The sequence below is a fragment of the Coregonus clupeaformis genome, chromosome 9 (genome assembly GCF_020615455.1).
Source record: "Coregonus clupeaformis isolate EN_2021a chromosome 9, ASM2061545v1, whole genome shotgun sequence".
In the NCBI taxonomy this organism is placed as follows: domain Eukaryota; kingdom Metazoa; phylum Chordata; class Actinopteri; order Salmoniformes; family Salmonidae; genus Coregonus; species Coregonus clupeaformis.
In genome coordinates, this window is record NC_059200.1 from 52,855,272 (window position 1) to 52,877,685 (window position 22,414).

Genomic DNA, 22,414 nt, shown 5'->3' on the forward strand with positions numbered 1-22,414 from the left:
ACCAAGACAGTCGTGAAGAGGGCACGACAAAGCCTATTCCCCCTCAGGAGACTGAAAAGATTTGGCATGGGTCCTCAGATCCTCAAAAAATTATACAGCTGCGCCATCGAGAGCATCCTGACTGGTTGCATCACCGCCTGGTATGACAACTGCTTGGCTTCCGACCGCAAGGCACTACAGAGGGTAGTGCATACAGCCCAGTACATCACTGGGGCCAAGCTTCCTGCCATCCAGGACCTCTATACCAGGCAGTGTCAGAGGAAGGCCCTAACAATTGTCAAATACTCCAGACACCCTAGTCATAGACTGTTCTCTCTGCTACCGCACGGAAAGCGGTACCGGAGTGCCAAGTCTAGGTCCAAAAGACTTCTCAACAGCTTCTACCCCCAAACCATAAGACTCCTGAACAGCTAATCATGGCTACCCGGACTATTTGCACTGCCCCCCCCACCCCCATCTTTTTACGCTGCTGCTACTCTGTTAATTATTTATGCATAGTCACTTTAACTCTACCCACATGTACATATTACCTCAACTACCTCAACTAGCCGGTGCCCCCGCACATTGACTCTGCACCGGTACCCCCCTGTATATATAGCCTCCCTACTGTTATTTTATTTTACTTCTGCTCTTTATTTTCTGAACACTTTTTTGTTTTATTCTACTTTTTTTATTAAAAATAAATGCACTGTTGGTTAAGGGCTGTAAGTAAGCATTTCACTGTAATGTCTGCACCTGTTGTATTCGGCGCATGTGGCCAATAAAATTTGATTTGATTTGACCTATCAGTGGTGTGAGTGTTGTGTTTTCTTCTGTTGTTTTCAGTTGGAGATGAAGCAGCGGTATCTGGTGGGCAAAATGAATGTCTCTGAGGACAAAGAGGAGGGCCACGGTGAAGTAACCATGGATGGTCTCGGTGAGCACTACAACCCTTTTGATTTGTATTTGAAACGTACTGATACGAATCTCTTAACTAGAATCATGCATATTTATGGACAAATGCTTCTCTATGTATATTTTATGTTTCAATCTCTCCCTCCTGCCCCTTCCTTCTCCTCTAGCTGAGATGCTTCTTGGGAAGGCCTATCTGTTGTTGAGATTCCCCCCTAGTGGCGCTTCTTCTCACTTGGACACTGACTCCTCCAGGGCAGCAGAGGGCAGTGCTGTCTTACAGCCTCCACTCTTCCGCTCCAGCTCCATATCAGAGGGGGACTTCCTGCCCAGCCCCTCGTTGGGAGCCCAGTCCTCCCATGCAGCAGGCTCCGAGGTGGGGGGCTGTGAGGCAAGGGCTGGATCTGGAGCTGTAGGCCCAGTACCTGGACCAGGCTACCCTCATTCCTTCCGGGTCCATCCCCAGGGTTCGACAGTTTCTGACCCAGGGCCGGGCCCCTCCAGCCAGGGCCTACTGGGCTCCACAGAGAGCCTGTCCTACCAGCCAGGGGCAGCGGAGCCTGCATCCCCCTCCACCTTCCCCCGGAAGGCTCCCTCCTTCAGCCGGGGCCGCCTCCGCCTCCTCTCCTTGCGCTCCGTGGAAGAGCCTCGCTCTGCCCCCTCTGTCAAGGAACGCTACCCTCTCCTCAAACACATCATCAACTTCATGAAGGACCAGACACTGACTACTGTCAGGTATGTGTCACTGTCATCCACACACTGGGCACGGGAAGGGTTCATTGTTTGGCTTTGTTGATTAGGAAGCAGTGATTTTTACAAATGTGTTATTATATTGTCGTTCTTAAACTGTTAGATTGAACAAACTTGCTCTCTAGTTCCAATGTTGTGATTTATGTTTTGCTAAGCCTTTGTTTTTGTATGTGTATTTATCTACCTGTGCAGTGTCCGGCAGACGCTGTCCTTGAACAAGGCCCAGGCTCAGAGTGTTTGTAAGGTCCTGGAGACGGTGCAGCAGTGTTTACTGTCCCTGGGGAAACCACACCTCTTCCAGGCCCCCTGCATTCTGTTCCTACAGGAACTGCTGGCTTGCCAGAAAGACTTCACCAGGTCCGTCTGACCCTATAAATACTGATATGTGTAATGTAGCTGCCATAACGGCTTCAGGATTGCATACATAAGGGTCTGATTGAGATGTATTGATATAATAATCTATTTCCACCTAATTTTCCTGTTAAGACACTCATTCAGGGTTTGTTTGTTTGTTTTCCCTGGGCAGTTATTTCTCCCAGTTGTCTGGAAGTGGGCAGGAGCTGAGAGAGAAGGTGAGGAGGTCCTACCATCGACTAGTCCTCATGCTGGTGGAGGCAGTACAAGGCTTCAGCAGTCTCAACGAGAAGTATGTATTAATTCATCCCTGTTCAGTTGAACATGTGCTACATAGAGAGACATAACATGTTATAAGGCTTGTAATAAGACATTTATAAGGATGATAAAGAATTGTGTATTTGGGAGCATAGAGAAAGTAAGTGAAACCCATTCTGCTCTCTCCTCCTGATTTGATAACTCATTTGGTATCTTCCCCTCCCCAGGGTCCTGCTGCCTGCCCTGTCCTGTGTTCAGACCTGCCTGCTGCATCTATTGGACATGAGCTGGGAGGTACAGGACCTCCCCCTGTTCCTCCAGATCAAACTACCTGACCTCCTCCTCACCATGTCCCAGGAGAACATCAGCGTACACGACATCGCCATCAGGTACTGTCTGAGGAGGGACAGAGGACAGAGGAAGGGTGCCAACTAGTGGCGTGGAGTGGTGGTGGCGCTGTATAGTAGCTTTTCACTAAGGGTTCACGTACTGTATCTTCATAATAATGTATGCCACATAACATTAATATTTAGCATTAGACACAACAGCCTTCTTCATGCACCACAAGAGCGAGTGTTGTGGCCTGTGAAAATATCTACTATCAGTGTTAATTTGAAGACCATGCTACGCTAGATATTAGCCAGACAAAAAAGGTAGGATATCACCTGAAGGTAGGATGTTACCTAAATGTGAGAAAATGGCCATCTAATTTTCCACCCTGTCTGATGTTGTCCCCAGTCAGTGGACGGAGGAGGATGAGATAGCAGACTATAAGAAGAACCGGGACTGGATGGACGAGTGTGTGGACGGGATGTTTGAGAAGTGGTATGACAAGATTGACGAGGAGGGTTCCATGGAGGACAGGAGAAAGGTAGAGCGGACTCAGGCCCTAAATCCCAAATACTCAATTCCTAGCCCCTACCCCCTAGGCACTTGTGTAGATCTGAGAGGATTGGATAGGGGGTCGTTCCATTTGATTTCAATCACTTTTTGACCTTTTGATTTGAACAAAACTTTTTATACATTTTGGCAATGGTAGATGTGGTCAGAAAGGGATTTTCTGGAACTGAATGCCAAAACATTTAGGGGATAGAGGTGTTCAAAGTTGACCTATTTTGCATACCCCACCCTACCATGAGACATCCATGTCTTCATTACTGGAAAATATCAACGGGTGAGTTTGATATAATTTAAAAGCCTACAAACAGGGTTGTCAAACTATTTTATTATTATTTGTTAATATAAATTGTAATTATTGTACTTTTCTAACGTCAATTATCGAAAAACGTGTAAACTTCGATTTTTTTTCATTTTCACATATGTTGTAGCTTAGACCATCTTTGACATTATCTTAGGTGTTTGTGTTGTTTTGTCATTGAAAAGCAGTGAGGACAATTTTAATTGAAATGGAATTGACCCCAACCATGTCCATGATACTGTCCAAAAGCTGAGGTAGTTAACCCCTTCCTGTCCTGTCCTCAGATGCACATGTTCATAGCTCGTTACTGTGACCTGCTCAACGTGGTGATCTCCTGTGATGGCTGTGAGAGGATGGCTCCCTGGCACCGGTACCGCTGTCTGCAGTGTATGGACATGGACCTGTGCAAGACCTGCTTCCTCAGTGAGTACACACACACTCCCATTGCACATGCACACATACACACACACACACACCCTACCTGTATACCTGTATAGAGCTGGACTTATACCCCGAAATGTCTTGTTTAAGCTTCAACGCGAGAACGTAAAACAGTTACATCTTTCCTCTAGACTAACTGAACCGGCTCTGTGTGTCTAGGTGGTGCCAAGCCGGAGGGTCACGAGGACGACCATGAGATGGTGAACATGGAGTATGCCTGTGACCACTGCCAGGGCCTCATCGTGGGCAGCAGGATCAACTGTAATGTCTGTGAAGACTTTGACCTCTGCTTCGGCTGCTACAATGCCAAGAAATACCCTGACAGGTAATATATTAATCCATGTTTGTTTTGGAAACACTTTAGATATAATGCTAAAAGCATGAATGAGGCTTTATAATGTCTTGATATATGTTATGTCTCTCTATCGAATGTCTAAAACCTGCTAAAGCTGATATCTTTCTCAGTAGAATTGACTGTGTGGTGGTAATGCACAGGTACTGCAGCGGCTTACCATCTCTCACCCTGTCTCTTGTTTTTCCCTTCACGTCGTCCTCTAGTCACCTCCCGACCCATCGGATCACCGTCTGCCCCATGGTGACCATCAGGATCAGTGACCGCCACCGCCTCATCCAGCCCTACATCCACAACTACTCCTGGCTGCTGTTCGCTGCCTTGGCCCTGTACACCTCAGGTAAACATGCTCAACTCTTATCCTCTGGCATAAAAAAATGAAAGGGAGCTTCAAGTCAATAGTCAGTCACATAACAATGGAAAAATGGGACCAGCAACTTGATGGAGTTGTAATTGTCATTAAAAAGTATTTGTTTCTTTTCTTTACACCTCAGACCTGAGCAGCGAGAGACAGCAGGAGGGGGAGCCTCTGGGACCAGACACCCTGACCCAGGCCTCCGCCCTGCAGACACGCTGCTCACAGCTCATTACCGAGTGCCTGCTCAAAGGACAGACTGGCAAAGGTAGGCCTCACAGCAACTGTATACCTTGTTCTTATCAGCATGTTTATTTCCATGACTGATCAAAATGCATTTCTCATGCTCTCTCTTGTCTCTCTGCAGCAGACGTATAGTGAGAAATATATTTGGAACATCAAATCGCAATATCTAATCGCAATACATGTAGAATCGTGAGAATCGCAATACATATGGTATCAGCACCTAAGTATCATGATAACATCGTATCGTGAGGTCCCTGGCAATTCCCAGCCCTATCGTAAAGGTGGTTTTATTGATTTAGATAGCATTCAACTCAAGCCAAACCAACTTATCCATTCCAAATAGATGGGAATAGAGCAGTGTTATAAATTGAGGACATTTCTTGTCGCTCAGTTTTACTGTCCCATCAGACTACTGACTGAACTTCTTGAAACTCCATTGATATAGCCATTGTTCCTGACCCCCCCCAACTTGTTAGGGTTTCTGTTGAATCATTCCATCCCTGTGTGTGTGCAGGTCTGCGGTCCTCTGCCCTGCTGTCCCTGCTGGCCTCTAATGAGTCAGAGAGTGAGCTGTGTCCTGAGTCACCCTCCCAGGAGCTCAGCATCAACACCACCACAGAAGACACCTCCTCTCTGCCTGGCTCCACCGCTGCTATCTGCTCACCACTGCCCTCTAGGGACAAGGTGAGTTACTACACCCTGGCCTCGAGCCAGGCCTTGACTTCAATATTGTGTCCCTACTCTTTGTAAAATGTCTGTTTTTATCGATATGATTCTGCTTCAGAACCAATTTCCCCCTGCAGCTATTCACTTCTACTGCTCCAATACAATGGCATTCATGGATAACCACCACACACTGATGATCCTTCTTCTGTTTGTCCATCAGAGTAAAGCCCAGGGGAAGGAGAAGGATGTGGAGTCTCCCCCTGCTGCCCTGGAGGTGTGCTCCACGTCAGAGAGAGAAGGAGGACAGGAGAAGGGGAAGAAGCTGGTGAAACAGGACACCCTGGACTGGTCCAGCCTCAGCCAGACCCCCTCTCTGTCCAGCGAGGGAACACTGTCTCCTGTGGTCAGAGGTGAGGCGGGAGGGACCAGCCATGTGCTTTTCTAATCGCTCCCCGTCTGGAATTAATAAAGTCACTTTGAATTCAATTCAATTGAATGTGTGTCAGACCATTGTTAGCTTTAATCACCAATTGGTGAAATGGTAAAAGACTGTTGCGCCTATCTTATAGCTGAAGTGAATGTTGGTTAAGTCATCCTGGCCACCGACCTGTTTGAGTGAGTGTGTCAGTTGGTATCACATCATCCATCCATCTTTGTCAATGAGTGTTGCGCCTAGTCTAGTCTGGAGATGAAGCTAAGTTAACCTTTGCCTGTTTCCGTGTATCCCCCAGCTCCAGAGTCGGGCTCAGAGACCATCACCTCTCCAACGCCAGAGGACATAGAGGAGATGAAAGAGATGATGAAGGAGAGGGATGAGAAGATGGAGAGGATGGCCAAGGTGCCCATCCAGGAGCATGTGTTTGCAGAGTGCTCGAGAGAGAGGATCCTGGGGCTGCTAGCTGCCATGCTGCCTCCAGCCAAACCGGTAAGATGATTGTACTACCAGATAGCAGAAGAAGCTAGGAAGTCCATACTGAGTCTATGAAGTGCCTTCTGTTGGATTGTTCCGAATAGCCAAGGGGGCTCAGAGTCAATACACCATTCTTTACGTTTTATCGGTAACACTTAAGTTGCCTTATGTAACTACACAGTAATAACTAACAACGGTTACTATGCAACTACATGTTAATGCAATATTGTTACTTCAGTTAATACTGTGTAGTTACCGCTGTAACTATCTATCAATTTACCTCTGACCTCTTGCATCCCCCCAGGGCACCACCCTGGCTCTGTCCAGCCTGAGCCCCATCCTGCCCCAGCTCTTCAGGGTGGTCATCTCCAACGCCGGGTGTCTGAACGAGACCTACCACCTGACCCTGGGTCTGCTGGGGCAGCTGCTGCTGAGGATACCCCCCCTGGAGGCGGATGCGGCCGTCAGAGAGGCCCTAGCCGATAAGTACGAGCTGCTCACCCCAGGAGAGGGGGCTGCCGCCGGGGCTGACACACAGGGCTGGAAGACCACCCAGCTACTTTTCAGTCTGGGGGCTGTCTGTCTGGACAGGTAAACCACGGCACCATAGTCATGCATATTCACTGTTTGTGTTTATATATGAGTTGTAAACCACAGTAAACTGGAGAGTGGAACAGGACATACAGTAGATCTAGAGGTGTGTTCAATTAGAGAAATAGTTTGCGAACGTTAGCTAATGTTGGCTAACATATTCTGTTTGTTTTGTGCTACCCGTGAACATTCGCTAATGTTAGCTAACAGTATAGAATGTAGTGTGTGGCGAATGTAAATGTTTATTTCAGGTCGAAACCAACGCTACAAATAATCAGGTGTCCATGTAGGCTGTCTATTACATGTAGTAGGAATGGCAAAGTCCTTTTCAGTTAGAATATTGCCACTAAAAAGGCACAGTAATCCTTACAAAAAATAGCTATTTTGCGGCTTCACAGTAACATTTTGGATTTTTCATTCAAATCGTTCAACTGATATTGTTCCTAAGTTTGCCGCAAACAAAACCCATGTTGAACTCACCTTAGATTTGACTGTGTTGCTTGACTATTATTCTAACACCATTGTTGTAAGACATCTCTTCTCCTTCTCTCTTCTTTGTTGTCATATAGGACACATCTAAATCTAAAGAGGTTGCTTGACAGTTGTTGTTATGATGAAGCCACTGGATATATTTTCTCTCTGTCTTTTGAAATATAGTCGTATAGGTCTGGACTGGGCGTGTTCGGTGGCTGATATCCTGCGGAGCCTGAACGCCTGTCCCCAGTGGAGTGTTGTCATAGCAACCTTCACCGACCACTGTGTCCGGCAACTACCACACGTGCTCAAACGCACCAACCTCTTCACCCTGCTGGTGCTGGTCGGCTTCCCTGAGGTACTGACTAACTCCGTTACTATTTTTATGGAATAGGTTAGGTAGTTTAGACCATTCCCACAGGGGGCAGCAGCAACCTTGTCTAGGTGCTGAGCCTGGTTGATAAGCACATCAGGTGCTTATCTTCAGTCAGTGAGGCCTTCTGTTAGATTTTTTTATCTTTAGTTAATGCATTCCTGTTTTGTAGTTTTCCTTTTTGTATATATTTGTTTCCGTCACCATCTGAACATAATAATCCACTTGGGCTCGCCGAACCAAAAGAGTCAAGACAAAGCTGGCCCTGGACCTAAGGTAAGGTTGCTGTCTCCCTGGGCATATGTGCATCCAACACGGTCCTCAAACGCTGATTTCTCACATGAATTCACACATTTATTCAGGTTATAGACCAGTTAACTAGACTTAGCAAGTGCACAAATATTAGCAGGCTAGTTAATCGGTTTCGTAACACCTTTGGGAAAACATAGCCCAAAACAAACTGCAAATGCATCCAACGAGTTTGTAGTCACAAGCTTGATGTAGTCATTGCGTGAAAGGAATATGGGACCAAATACTACTTCATTTAATACACTATACATTTCTAAATGCTAAACAGAAAATCCCCTCAAATACATTTACATTTTACATTTTAGTCATTTAGCAGACGCTCTTATCCAGAGCGACTTATAGTTAGTGAATACATATATATATATATATTTTTTTTCATACTGGTCCCCCGTGGGAATCGAACCCACAACCCTGGCGTTGCAAACGCCATGCTCTATCAACTGAGCATCATTTGAGCAACATCCCTGCCGGCCATTCCCTCCCCTACCCTGGACGACGCTAGGCCAATTGTGCGCTGCCCATGGGTCTCCCGGTCACGGCCGGCTGCGACAGAGCCTGGATTCGAACCAGGATCTCTAGTGGCACAGCTAGCACTGCGATGCAGTGCCTTAGACCACTGCGCCACTCAGGAGACACTGAGGGAGGACAATGTTTTGGAGCATGGCCTTATTTCTATTACAGCATATTGGATGACTGTTATTCATATTCCGTTCACCCAGCTCAATGTAACATCGATAGGTTTAGGATACTACATGATACTATAATTTTCCCCCATACCGATCATGAGGTTGCTACAACCTAGCCTAAGAATGAAAGTTTACAACGTAGGTGCACAGGTCGAGTGAAATTTGAGTAATCAAGGTGACAGACATTGACACATTCAATACCGCCTTGAACACTCTTGCCTGCATCTAGCTGATCTAGGGTGTAATCATTAGTCCAATAGTTGCAAACAAGTTTCTATTGGACAAATTCAGGTATGTTTATCCCCGTTTCGTTCCGTTTGCTTCTGTTTTAAGAAACGTTTTTCAACAGAATCGGCGGAATGAATACACCCCTGATCAGACACAAACACAGTTCACTTTTATAGCAGCCACATACAAACAGCATGATCCCTTTGATCGTTGTATAATTCCTTCTCACACCTACGCGCTCTCCTCCCCTCACCTTTTCCCTTCACTTGTGGACTTCAGTGCACAACACATCAGCTGTCTGTGACCAGGCGAAAATACCTTTCCAAGCCAAACCTTTATCATAACCGCTAACCGCTACACACAGCCTACATCGTTGTCACCCTATTACAGTCATAGTCAACATAGTCAACTAACGCGTTAGCAAACCCGCTACAATCATGCAGTACAATGTACAGTCAGCAGCAAGCAGTTTAAAAGTTACACCAGGGGACACCGGTGGCAAAAAATTAATAAAACCAAAAGCTTACCTTGACTTGAAGAGTTCCAGTGTTGGATAGCCATAGCCTGCTAACTAACATAACATTCCTCTCTGTTTGAGTCGGGTGTTTGAGTAGGCTAAACTAGCTCGCTGCATTTGAAAAAAATGTACAACAAAATACATCTAGCTCTCTCTCTTGCGTCTCCTTCATTTTTGAAGAATTTAATTTGTTCAAAACTGTTCAACTATTATCTTTGTCTCTCTGAGTCAATTACTCACCACATTTTATGCACTGCAGTGCTAGCTGTAGACTGTAGCTCATGCTTTCAGTACTAGATTCATTCTCTGATCCTTTAATTGGGTGGGCAACATGTCAGTTCATGCTGCAAGAGCTCTGATAGGTTGGAGAACGTCCTCCGAAAGTTGTCATAATTACTGTGTAAGTCTATAGAAGGGGGTGAGAATCACGAGCCTCCTAGGTTTTGTATTTAAGTCAGTGTACCAAGAGGAGGACGGAAGCTAGCTGTCCTCTGGCTACACCATGGTGCTACCTTACAGAGTGCTGTTGAAGCTACTGTAGACCTTCATTGCAAAACAGTGTGTTTCAATCAATTATTTGGTGGCTTGAATATATTTAGTATAGTTTTATCTAAAAATGATAACTTTTTTAATGTTTCACTATTTTTATGAAATTCACTGAAGAGGCTGGTCCTCCCCTTCCTCCTCTACATTTACATGTTTTACATTTTAGTCAGTTAGCAGACGCTCTTATCCAGTGCGACTTACAGTTAGTGAGTGCATACATTATTTAATTTTTTATACTGGCCCCCCGTGGGAAACGAACCCACAACCCTGGCATTGCAAACGCCATGCTCTACCAACTGAGCTACATCCCTGCCGGCCATTCCCTCCCCTACCCTGGACGACGCTGAGCCAATTGTGCGCCGCCCCATGGGTCTCCCAGTCGCGGCCGGCTACGACAGAGCCTGGATTCAAACCAGGATCTCTAGTGGCACAGCTAGCACTGCGATGCAGTGCCTTAGACCACTGCGCCACTTGGGAGCATCCACTGCTATATACCTATTTTCTATTGACTAATATCGACTGAAACTCAAAATCTAAAATCTAATTTTATTCCTTGTATGCTTCGTAAACAACAGGTGTAGACTAACAGTGAAATGCTTACTTACTGGCCATTCCCAACAATGCAGAGAAATAGAGAAATTATAGAAAAGTAATAACAAATACACTGAGTAACAATAACTTGGCTATATACACAGGGTACCAGTACCGAGTCGATGTGCAGGGGTACGAGGTAATTGAGGTAGATATGTACATATAACTAGGAATAGAGTGACTAGGCAATAGGATCTATAATAAACAGTAGCAGCAGCATACAGTGTATTCGGAAAGTATTTCCACATTTAGTTACATTAGACTTATTCTAAAATTGATTAAATAAAAAATTTTCCTCATCAATCTACACACAATACCCCATAATGACAGTGAAAACAGGTTTTTAGAAATGTTTGGACATTTCTTAAAAATACAAAACTGAAATAACTTATTATAATACTCGAAATTGAGCTCAGGTGCATCCTGTTTCCATTGGTCATCCTTGAGATGTTTCTACAACTTGATTGGAGTCCACCTGTGGTAAATTACATTTATTGGACATGATTTGGAAAGGCACACACCTGTGTATGTAAGGTCCCACAGTTGACAGTGCACGTCGGAGCAAAACCCAAGCCATGAGGTCGGAGGAATTGTCCATAGAGCTCCGAGACAGGATTGTGTCGAGGCACAGATCTGGGGAAGGGTACCAAAACCTTTCTGCAGTATTGAAGGTCCCCAAGAACACAGTGGCCTCCATCATTTTTAAATGGAAGAAGTTTGGAACAACCAAGACTAAGCAATCGGGGGAGAAGGGCCTTGGTCAGGGAGGTGACCAAGAACCCAATAGTCAAGCTGACAGAGCTCCAGAGTTCCTCTGTGGAGACGGGAGTACCTTCCAGAAGGACAACCATCTCAGCAGCACTCCACCAATCAGGCCTTTATGGTAGAGTGGCCAGACGGAAGCCACTCCTCAGTAAAAGGCACATGACAGCCCGCTGGGGTTTGCCAAAAGGCACCTAAAGGACTCTGACCATGAGAAACAAGATTATCTGGTTTGATGAAACCAAGATTGAACTCTTTGGCCTGAATGCCAAGTGTCACGTCTGGAGGAAACCTGGCACCATCCCTACGGTGAAGCATGGTGGTGGCAGCATCATGCTGTGGGGATGTTCTTCAGCGGCAGGGACTGGGAGACTAGTCAGGATCGAGGGAAAGATGAACGGAGCAAAGTACAGAGAGATCCTTGATGAAAACCTGCTCCAGAGTGCTCCGGACCTCAGACTGGGGCGAAGGTTCACCTTTCAACAGGACAACGACCCTAAGCACACAGCCAAGACAATGCAGGAGTGGCTTCGGGACAAGTCTCTGAATGTGGCCAGCCAGAGCCCGGACTTGAACCCAATCTGCAGAGAAGAATGGGAGAAACTCCCCAAATACAGTTGTGCCAAGCTTGCATTGTCATACCCAAGAAGACTCAAGGCTGTAATCGCTGTCAAAGGTGCTTCAACAAAGTACTGATTAAAGGGTCTGAATACTAATGTAAATGTCATATGTCCGTTGTTGTTTTTTATACATTTGCATATACAATGTATAAAAAAACTGTTTTTGCTTTGTTATTTTGGGGTATTGTCTGTAGATTGATGGGAAGAAAAAAAAAACAATTTAATCAATTTTATAATAAGGCTGTAACGTAACAAAATCAAGGGGTCTGAATACTTTCCAAATGCACTGTATGTGATGAGTCAAAAAAGTTAGTGCAAAAAGAGTAAATGCAGATAGTATCTGTAAACTATTTAGCAGACGTATGGCTTGGGGGTAGAAGCTGTTCAGGGTCCTGTTGGTTCCAGACTTAGTGCATCGGTACTGCTTGCCGTGCGGTGGCAGAGAGAACAGTCTATGACTTGGGTGAATGGAGTCTTTGACAGTTTTTAGGGCGTTCTTCTAGAGGTCCTGGATGGCAGGGAGCTCGGCCCCAGTGATGTACTGGGCCGTACGCAATACCCTCTGTAGTGCCTTGTGGTCAGATGCCAAGCAGTTGCCATACCAAGCGGTGATGCAGCCAGTCAAGATGCTCTCAATGGTGCAACTGTATAACTTTTTATGGATCTGAGGGCCCATGCCAAATCTTTTCATCCTCCTGAGGGAGAAGAGGCATCCTCACGACTGTGTTGGTGTGTTTGGACCATGATACTATAGATCCTTAGTGATGTGGATGCCGAGGAACTTGAAGCTCTCGACCTGCTCCACGACAGCCCCGTCGATATGAATGGGGGCGTGCTCGGACCTCCGTTTCCTGTAGTCCTCAATCAGCGCGATTGTCTTGCTGACATTGAGGTAGAGGTTGTTGTCCTGGCACCACACTGCTAGGTCTCTGACCTCCTCCCTATAGGCTGTCTCATCAAAGTCAGTGATCAGGCCTACCACGGTTGTGTCATCAGCAAACTTGATGATGGTGCTGGAGTCCTCGTCCTGCTGCTGTCTCCTCCAGTAGTCCACCGTTCAACTGGCTTGTAGACCTTCTGTCCTGCCCTCTGTCTGACCCCTTGTCTCTTTCTGCTATCCTAGGTGCTGTGTATGGGCACCCAGTCAGTGTTCATAGACAATGCCAACGAGCAGCATCATATGATCCTACTCAAGCACTTCACTGAGAAGAACCATGCGGCTGTGGTGGATGTCAAGACCCGCAAGAGAAAGACGGGTTAGAGGACGGACTGTCGCAAAGTTATTTTCATACATTTTGCTCATGGTGCTCATAGTAGAGCTGTGTTAAACCCTCACACATTTGCGTGTATGTTTGATGTTTTTATACTAATGCAACAAAATTGCCCAGCAATGGGGCAATAAAGATGTTCTGAATCTGTATGCTGCCCCTCTCCTGTCCTTACAGTGAAGGACTACCAGCTGATCCAGCTGCAGGACTCCAGTGCTACAGGCTCCCACAGCCCAGGGTCCCAGGTCCAGGGTGTAGGTCAGGGTCAGGGACCCCCCCAGGCCCAGCTAACCCACTACCTCAGTAACTTCACCTCCATCATCAGCCACCTGCTGCAGAGCAGTCAGGACAGCAGCACCCCCGACGCTGTGGAGGCCTCCTGGGTCGTCTCACTGGCCCTCAAGGGCCTCTACAACACACTCAAGGTACCTCGGAAACGAAGCCACCTTTTGGTTATCATCACTCAACTACTACAGAATGTCCTTTTCTCTCTCTTTTCAATATGACATTATGTTATTATTTATGTGTTTTTCCTGTAGATTTTTCCTGGTAGACTTTTTATTGAATGTCCATTTCCGTCTTCTAGTGGCTGAATATCTTTTTCATTTATTCCCGTTTTATATGTACTTCATATCATGCACTATGGTAGGACTGTGGTTGGACTGTGAGTTGAAGACTTTGTCTAACATTTCCTGTCGTGTTCCTTCCCTGTAGAAGCACGGTGTTACTGAGGCCCAGGAGGCCATCCAACAGTCCGGTCTGACCCAGCTCCTGGTGAGGAAGTGCAGTAAGGGGACAGGCTTCAGTAAGCTGTGGCTGCTCCGAGACCTGGAGATCCTCTCCATAATGCTCTACTCCTCCAAGAGAGAGATCCACAGCATGGCCCAGGGCCAGGACGGGGAGAAGGAGGAGAAGGAGCAAGACAAGGAGCATGACTCGGACCACTCTAGTTGTTGTGCCGACGACCCCGACCCCAACCGGCCTGACCCACTGGAGGGGCTCGACGAAGAGACCAAGATTTGTTTCCAGGTCAGCAGGGATGCCCACATCCTCATTATACCGTTTTTTAAAAATCCCACTTCTGAAACTAATGTATCGAAGGGCGACAACCCCTTGGATCTCTGGGGTCGATCCCGGGTTTCCAGCCCGTAGGCACATTTGTTAACCACTGCTCCAATAGCTCTAAACGACTTGGACGAGAATGGAACGATCTCTCTCTCTCTCTCTCTCTCTCTCTCTCTCTCTCTGAATTGTAACAATCTCTTTGAATTGTGTCTGTTTCAGATTACCCATGATGCCTTAAACGCGCCCCTGCACATCCTGCGGGCCATGTACGAGCTGCAGATGAAGAGAACGGACTCCTTCTTTCTGGAGGTGCAGAAGAGGTAAGAATTAGATCACACTCCTGTCATACATTCCTTCATACAAATCAAATCACAATTTATTGAAAGTGCATTTAACAGTCACAACACACTTCACAGAAAATAGTACATCCTTCATAATGTGTTTCGAATACCATTGCACCGTGTCATTTTCATACCTGACTTGTGTAGCTTTCATCCATCACAGACAATGTTCTGCTATGACATTGCATGGTGGTATTCATGCCTGACTTGGTTGACGACCCGTAGGTTTGATGGAGACGTGATAAAGACGGACGAGGCGATTAGGACGCTGGCTCAGAAGTGGCAGCCCACCAAGAGACCTCGCTCTGAGGAGAGGAGCACCAAGGCTGTGGACACTGACATGATCGTTGTGCCCTGTGTGGTGAGCACTGCATTGCATTTACATTTTGACATAGTTTGAAGAATTGGTGTCAGCTGATGAACAACCCACTCCCACCCTTCCTCCCCCAGTCCAAGCCCAGTCACTGTGAGAAGGCGACAGAGGAGACCACGGTGGTGACTCAGAAGCTGATCACCAACACAGAGACTGACCTCCAGCTGAGTTACGCCAAGCAGCGCCGCACCAAGTCCTCCGCCCTGCTGCACAAGGAGCTGGACGCACGCAGCAACCGCTCTGTCAGACAGTACCTAGTCAAGGTAGGTGGAGGTGGAGGTTCTGTCTGTCGCTCAGTTGGTACTAGAAGAGCATGGCACTAGCTAGCAATGCCAGTGTTATGGGTTCGATTCCCGCAAGGATCACGTATACTAAACGGGCTTGTTTCCCGGACACATATTAAGCCATTGAACATGCTTTTTTAGGCCAGGACTTGTTTTAATCTGTACCTACTCAAAGATGTACGCAGTCACTGTACTGTAAGTGGCTTTGGATAAAATGGTCTGCTAAATGATATGATGACATCATTATGTTCAGGTGAACCAAGCCATCGCCACCCTGTATGCCCGTCACGTGCTGGCGTCGCTGCTGGCTGACTGGCCCCAGGGGGCGCCACTGAGTGAGGAGGCTCTGGAGCTGAGCGGAGCATCACACATGGCCTACATCCTGGACATGCTGATGCAGCTGGAGGAGAGACCACTCTGGGAGAGGGTAAGTGTGTGGTAGTGGTGTGTGTGTGATGTTTCACACAGGGAGTTATTGAGCTTCCACTCTGGAAACGGGTGAGAGGGGGTGCACAAATTTGTGTGTGTGAGTGAGTGGTATGGAAGTGTGTGGGGTGTCTACATGTTGATGTGGGTTAACTCATTCCTCTGGTCACCAGATTCTACAGAAAGTGCTGGTTGGCTGCAGCCAGAGCATGCTGGGTAGTTTGTCTCTGACAGCGTGTCAGTTCATGGAGGAGCCTGGCATGGCCGTGCAAGTCAGGGAGTCCAAACACCCCTACGACAACAACACCAACTTTGAGGTGGGTACCACCTATATCTAATTCCCCACTGAGAGGTCTTACCACATCTAACGGTCTACAGGCACACTAGGAAGTCTACAAGGTTCCCAATATAGGCAACTAAAAGGATATCTATCAGTATTAATGATCATTTGCAAGAAAATGATACATAACTTCAAATATAAGCATGTGGCAGTGTTTTTCATTCTTTTGATATTAAGATAATACCACGCCAGATATGTACTGTGGCCTTCCTGTGTGACCTACTGGAGGAAGCTTGCATTGGACTGACTGTTCTACAGCCGAACAATGATGTTGTAAAGCTTCCTCTCTCTCTGTCTCTCTCTCTCTCTCTCTCTCTCTCTCTCTCTCTCTCTCTCTCTCTCTCTCTCTCTCTCTCTCTCTCTCTCTCTCTCTCTCTCTCGCGCTCTCGCGCTCTCTCTCTCTCGCTCTCTCTCTCTCTCTCTAGGACAAGGTGCACATCCCGGGGGCCATCTACCTATCCGTGAAGTTTGACTCCCGCTGTTACACTGAGGAGGGCTGTGATGAGCTTATCATGGGCAGCAGCTCTGACTTCCTCCAGGACCTGCACAACTTCAGCGGCTCCCCACAGAAATGGACTGACTTCGAAATCCCTGGTGAGGGGACAGGGAGAGAGGGTGCTGGGAGAGGGACAGGGGCAGGAAGAGCAGGGACAGGGGCATGGAGAGAGGGGGCTGGGAGAGGGACGGTCTGGGAGAGAGGGGACAGGGGCATGGAGAGAGGCGGCTGGGAGAGGAACGGTCTGGGAGAGGGACAGGGGCAGGAAGAGAGGGGGCAGGGGTATGGAGAGAGGGGGCTGGGAGAGGGGCAGGGAGAGAGGGGGCTGGGACAGGGACAAGGGCAGGGAGAGAGAAAGGGGGCTGGGGGAGAGGGGTCTGGGAGAGGGGACTCGGAGTAAGTATGCCACCCAAGTAAGTGAATTGCTTCGGGGTTGGTATTGAAGATGTTTCCACAACGTGGTTTTAATCTACATAGTTTGACAACGTGTCTGAGTGTGCTGTGTGTTTTCTCCACAGGGGATACTCTGCACTACAGGTTCATCTCAGACATGAGCAACACAGAGTGGGGATACAAATTCACTGTCACCGGGGGACACAGGGGCCGCTTCCAGACAGGTCAGTCTACACACACACATTCACGTACACACACATGCATGTACACACACGCGCACACTCACATACACACACACACTGCAGCGGCATTGGGAGAGTGAGACTGATGAACGACGTGGGCCAGGGTTGGCATCAGCTGAGGACCTGTCACATGTGGTTAAGCTTTTATAATGGGAGTCTAATGCAGCTGACTGAACACACACACACACACACTCACACACACACACACACACACACACACACACACACACAAGAAGAAGAGCTACTGGGTCTGATCATAGAGGGAAATAGAAACTATCCTTTAATGTTCGAAGTCTAAATCTCAGGGAACATATTCACTTCACATCAATTCTCTATCATAGGAACGCAGCTGTCTTGGGAAACTATTATTCACTCAATAGAAAAGCAACCAGCCGTGTAGACGTGTACTAGTCAACCAACCCTCAAAACGTGTGAAGTATTTTTCTCACACCTCTTCTGACTCGCTCTCTCTTTCTCTCTCTGTCTCTTCCTCAAACAGGTTTTGAGATCCTGAAACAAATGTTGGCTGACGACCAAGTGCTCAGCCACCTCCCATTGGCTGACATCTGGGAGTGGCAGGTGGGCGTGGCCTGCCGCCAGACCGGGAACCAAAGACTGAAGGCCATCCACCTGTTGCTCCGCCTCCTGCAGTGTCAATCACAGAAGTGAGGCTCTTCCCAATGTCCCTGTCCCTCGCATCCACCTTGAACGCACGCTTGTACACACACACACACACACACACACACACACACACTGTATATCCACACAGTATACACACCCACACACACACACACAGGTAAGTACACACACACCTCATTCTGTCACCTGCTCAAGGCTTCAGGCTCTAGCTGGTCTAGTTTAGAATCAGGTACCTAAAGTTACAAGCTGGATTCACACTCCCAAACACACTCAACCTCGCTCTCTGCCTAATAGAACCGTAAGGCAAACTTGTCACAAATATTGGGCTACACTATTATACTTAAAACTTTGGTAAAACCTATTGATTAGCAACTGAAACCATTTTATAGTTTCCTAGGATGATATTCTGGGGACCTTTTGTACCCAATTTCGAAGGCTCAATATGAAGATTACAAACATGTCTATGTCCTTAGTGTGTCTCTTTCCCCCTAGAGCTAGCGAAAACAGTTTTTACTTGGAGTATTCCAGAGAAACCTAATGTCCTGATAGTTGCCATGGAGATGAGGTCACATATCTATTGGAGGATTTGCATATTTTCCATGCCGATGGCCCCATCTGCCGTAGTGACATCATCACCCTGACTAAATAGAATACACAATGTGTTATAATAATAATAATTATGTGATTTAGTAGACGCTTTTATCCAAAGCGACATACAGACGTGTGCATACATTTTACGTACGGGTAATTCCGGGAATTGAACCCACTATCCTACAGATGTCTAATGTTGTCTAATGGTAAGAACTAATGGAGCTTAACATGACCCACCTTGCAGGGTCACATCTGACTGAAAAAAAACACTTAACAAGTAAACAACAGTGTCTTTGTGTGTGTGTGTTCACACTCGTGCGTGTTTGAGTGTGTCCGGGTGTGCTAGTCTCTAACGCTTCTATCTCTCTCTTTCTCTCTCTGTGTGTGTGTAGGGGCTGTGAGCTGACCCTGCTGAGGCCTCTATGGCAGCTGTTCATGACAATGGAGAGTGGTCTGAGTCAGGACCCCACCAGCATCACTGTACTACTGCCCCTACACAGAGCACTCACTGAGCTCTTCTTCATCGCTGAAGCAAGGGCCATGGTGAGAACCACACACACAGCATACACACACAGCATACACACACAGACACACTTGCTGTAATCCAATTATAGGACATACCATTCTATGACTGAAGGGTAGTAAGTATAAGGTTGTACAGTGTCATACTTAGTTTACCAATACCCAAGGAGCTCATCCTTTGATATAGGCAGACATGTCAATGTGCAGAACCAGTTACCCGTCTATGGATAGTGCTGGCACTCGAGATGTGTTAATGCACTTTGATATGTGTGTGTGATAACGTGTGGTAATCTGTATTGTCAACAACCCTGCCTGTTTCCACCTAGGAAGGTTAAAATAGCACTGTCACATAGCCCTGACCCCTAAGTGTGTTATCCAGCCCACCTGTTCACCTGCTGGGCCCAGTCCAGGCCCAAGGCATAGAGCAGCAGGTCTGCCATCTGTCACCCAGCACAGCCCCTGACACCTGCCACCTGGCTGGCACACTACTATTTATTATCTCTCTAGCTTGATGGTGGCGAGAGAGGGATGGAGCCTGGGAGGGGGAGAGAAAGAAGGAGAGGGGGAGGGAGAGGGGATGAAAAGAGAGGGAGAACGTGGGAGAGGGGGGAAGAGCCAGAGGAGAGATAGCGAGGAGAAAAAGAGAGTGAGGAAGAGCGAGAGGGCTGCCCAACTGAAACTTCAATAGTGACCAGCTGCCCTTTAATCTGTCTTGAATTCTGAATTCAGGAAAGGCTAAAGGAGTGCATGTGTTGTGCAGTCCAGCAGGAAACGATGCGTCCAGCTTAGAGTCCCTTAACTTGAGCCAGTCACGTCTACATTGTCTTCTGACAGGTGGAGACATTTTTTGTGTGTGTCGCAAATGAACTAGTGCAGACGGAGCCATCACACTATCCAGCGTGAGACAATATCACGTCTACTTATTTAAAGGTAGATAGATACCCATTCAACCTGACTGGCTATAAAAGCTCTCGACTATACCAGTTCCCACTCCCCACTGAATGAATGAGCCTCAAGCTGCCAGTCCAACAGTGAAAGTACTGAAATTAATGATCTGTTGACTTGTCACAGAGATGGATCTCCACCGCTGGCTGCAGGGGAGATGAGAGGAAATTAATCTGTCTGGGTGTCTGTCTGTCTGGTCTGGGCTAATACCTATGGTGGATGTGTTGTTTTTGTTGTTGTTGAGCGTGTGTGTGTGTGGGGGGGGCTGATGAGTCTGAGATAAGGCTGATGTGTTGTTGTTTTCCTGTGGGAGTGTTGTGTGTGGTTCTACCAGCAGGGGGCAGTAGTAGTTCTCACTAGTGCGCACACAGTCACACTGGGTACCATAGTGATAGGATGGCCTGAGATCGACACGCAGTTCACACACACACGTTCCTCTTAGGTGAATCAGTGTCTATCTATCCATCTGTCTATCTATCCATTTATCCATATATCTATCTAACTATATACACTACATGACCAAAAGTATGTGCACACCTGCTCGTCAAACATCGCAACCGAGGGCTGACGATTTTTATGGTTTCGTGAGCTTGTGTGACCTACCATTTCGCGGCTGAGCCGTTGTTGCGCCTAAACGTTTCCACTTCACAATAACAGCACTTCCAGTTGACCGGGGCAGCTCTAGCAGGGCAGACATTTGACCACCAGACTTGTTGGATATACTGTGTGTATATACACTACCGTTCAAAAGTTTGGGGTCAAAACACCAGTCTCAACATCAACAGTGAAGAGGCGACTCCGGGATGCTGACCTTCTAGCTAGCAGACTGGCCAATAAAAAGAAAAGATGAAGATGGGCAGTCTGAGATATGGCTTTTTCTTTGCAACTCTGCCTAGAAGGTCAGCATCCCAGAGTCGCCTCTTCACTGTTGACGTTGGTGTTTTGCGGGTAGTATTTAATGAAGCTGCCAGTTGAGGACCTGTGAGGCTTCTGTTTCTCAAACTAGACACTCTAATGTATTTGTCCTCTTGCTCAGTTGTGCACCGGGGCCTCCCACTCCTCTTTCTATTCTGGTTAGAGCCAGTTTGCGCTGTTCTGTGAAGGGAGTAGTACACAGCGTTGTACGAGATCTTCAGTTTCTTGGCAATTTCTCGCATGGAATAGCCTTCATTTCTCAGAACAAGAATAGACTGACGAGTTTCAGAAGAAAGTTATTTGTTTCTGGCCATTTTGAGTCTGTAATCAAACCCACAATTGCTAATTCTCCAGATACTCAACTAGTCTCAAGAAGGCCAGTTTTATTGCTTCTTTAATCAGCACAACATTTCTCAGCTTTGCTAACATAATTGCAAAAGGGTTTTCTAATGATCAATTAGCCTTTTAAAATGATAAACTTGGATTAGCAAACACAACGGGCCATTGGAACACAGGACTGATGGTTGCTGATAATGGGCCTCTGTACGCCCATGTAGATATTACATTAAAAATCAGTCGCTTCCAGCTACAATAGCCATTTACAACATTAACAATGTCTACACTGTATTTCTGATCAATTTATTTTAATGGACAAAAAAATTGCTTTTCTATTCGAAAACAAGGACATTTCTAAGTGACCCCAAACTTTTGAACGGTAGTGTATGTATATATATATATATATAATCCATTTCTCTGTATAATCATCCGCCAGAAAATGACTTTTTTACAAACACTCTCACAAACACCTAAATGTGTTTGTTTGCTGCGAAGCCTATTTAGTGCTGACTCACCCTCCATCTTTGAACTGGTGGGCAGTGAAGTGTTGTGTTCTGAGAATGAACAGAGGAGGAGGGGCATACCAGAGGTGTGCAGGGCCTTGTCACACATATTGCACACTATTTGTGTGTCCCAAATGACCCACTATTGCCTATATAGTGTACTACTTTTGTCCAAAGGTACCATTTGGGATGCATTATGTCTTTGGAAGAGCTGAAGGGATGCTGGCTCTGGTGAACTGTGATGTCAGGCTGCCTGCCCTTGCCAGAACCACAACATGGCTGGCACAGGTTGGCTCTCCAGCACCTCAGACAAAGCAGCCCCCCCCCCCCGCTACCCTTGTCACCACTACTGAAAAAAATCCTAGGGAAACACTGACTGTAGCTTGTAGCGTGCACTAGTCTGTGTTTAGACATTATGACTATGGACTTCATGAACTCTGTCCTACTATGTTACACACACACACAGAGAGAGACACACGCACACAAAGAGCGAGATCGACACACACACCTTGACGATATATTATACAGATGTCTATGCTCAGACCAGACTACAGGAGTAAGTTAAACGTGAAGGTGTAACAGATGCGTCATCACCTTTGTCCTAAAAATAAGTATGA

General features: G+C 46.8%; 1 protein-coding gene across 3 annotated transcripts in view; it reads left to right on the top strand.

Moving 5' to 3' along the window:
- The window catches only part of zzef1 (zinc finger, ZZ-type with EF hand domain 1), a 52,959-nt gene that overhangs the window by 23,307 nt on the left and 7,238 nt on the right, over positions 1-22,414 (top strand). For all 3 annotated transcript variants that reach the window (XM_041886676.2, XM_041886677.2, XM_041886678.2), the window contains exons 28-54: positions 826-916; positions 1,062-1,626; positions 1,834-1,998; positions 2,168-2,287; positions 2,481-2,642; positions 2,992-3,124; positions 3,736-3,874; positions 4,052-4,217; positions 4,451-4,584; positions 4,739-4,867; positions 5,360-5,529; positions 5,732-5,921; positions 6,243-6,436; positions 6,726-7,012; positions 7,670-7,844; positions 13,242-13,374; positions 13,564-13,811; positions 14,101-14,415; positions 14,671-14,771; positions 15,018-15,153; positions 15,243-15,428; positions 15,703-15,876; positions 16,049-16,192; positions 16,641-16,809; positions 17,230-17,328; positions 17,846-18,011; positions 18,969-19,119. In XM_041886676.2, coding sequence (XP_041742610.1) covers positions 826-916; positions 1,062-1,626; positions 1,834-1,998; positions 2,168-2,287; positions 2,481-2,642; positions 2,992-3,124; positions 3,736-3,874; positions 4,052-4,217; positions 4,451-4,584; positions 4,739-4,867; positions 5,360-5,529; positions 5,732-5,921; positions 6,243-6,436; positions 6,726-7,012; positions 7,670-7,844; positions 13,242-13,374; positions 13,564-13,811; positions 14,101-14,415; positions 14,671-14,771; positions 15,018-15,153; positions 15,243-15,428; positions 15,703-15,876; positions 16,049-16,192; positions 16,641-16,809; positions 17,230-17,328; positions 17,846-18,011; positions 18,969-19,119 — 4,842 coding nt within the window. The remainder of the gene's footprint in view (positions 1-825; positions 917-1,061; positions 1,627-1,833; positions 1,999-2,167; positions 2,288-2,480; positions 2,643-2,991; positions 3,125-3,735; positions 3,875-4,051; positions 4,218-4,450; positions 4,585-4,738; positions 4,868-5,359; positions 5,530-5,731; positions 5,922-6,242; positions 6,437-6,725; positions 7,013-7,669; positions 7,845-13,241; positions 13,375-13,563; positions 13,812-14,100; positions 14,416-14,670; positions 14,772-15,017; positions 15,154-15,242; positions 15,429-15,702; positions 15,877-16,048; positions 16,193-16,640; positions 16,810-17,229; positions 17,329-17,845; positions 18,012-18,968; positions 19,120-22,414) is intronic.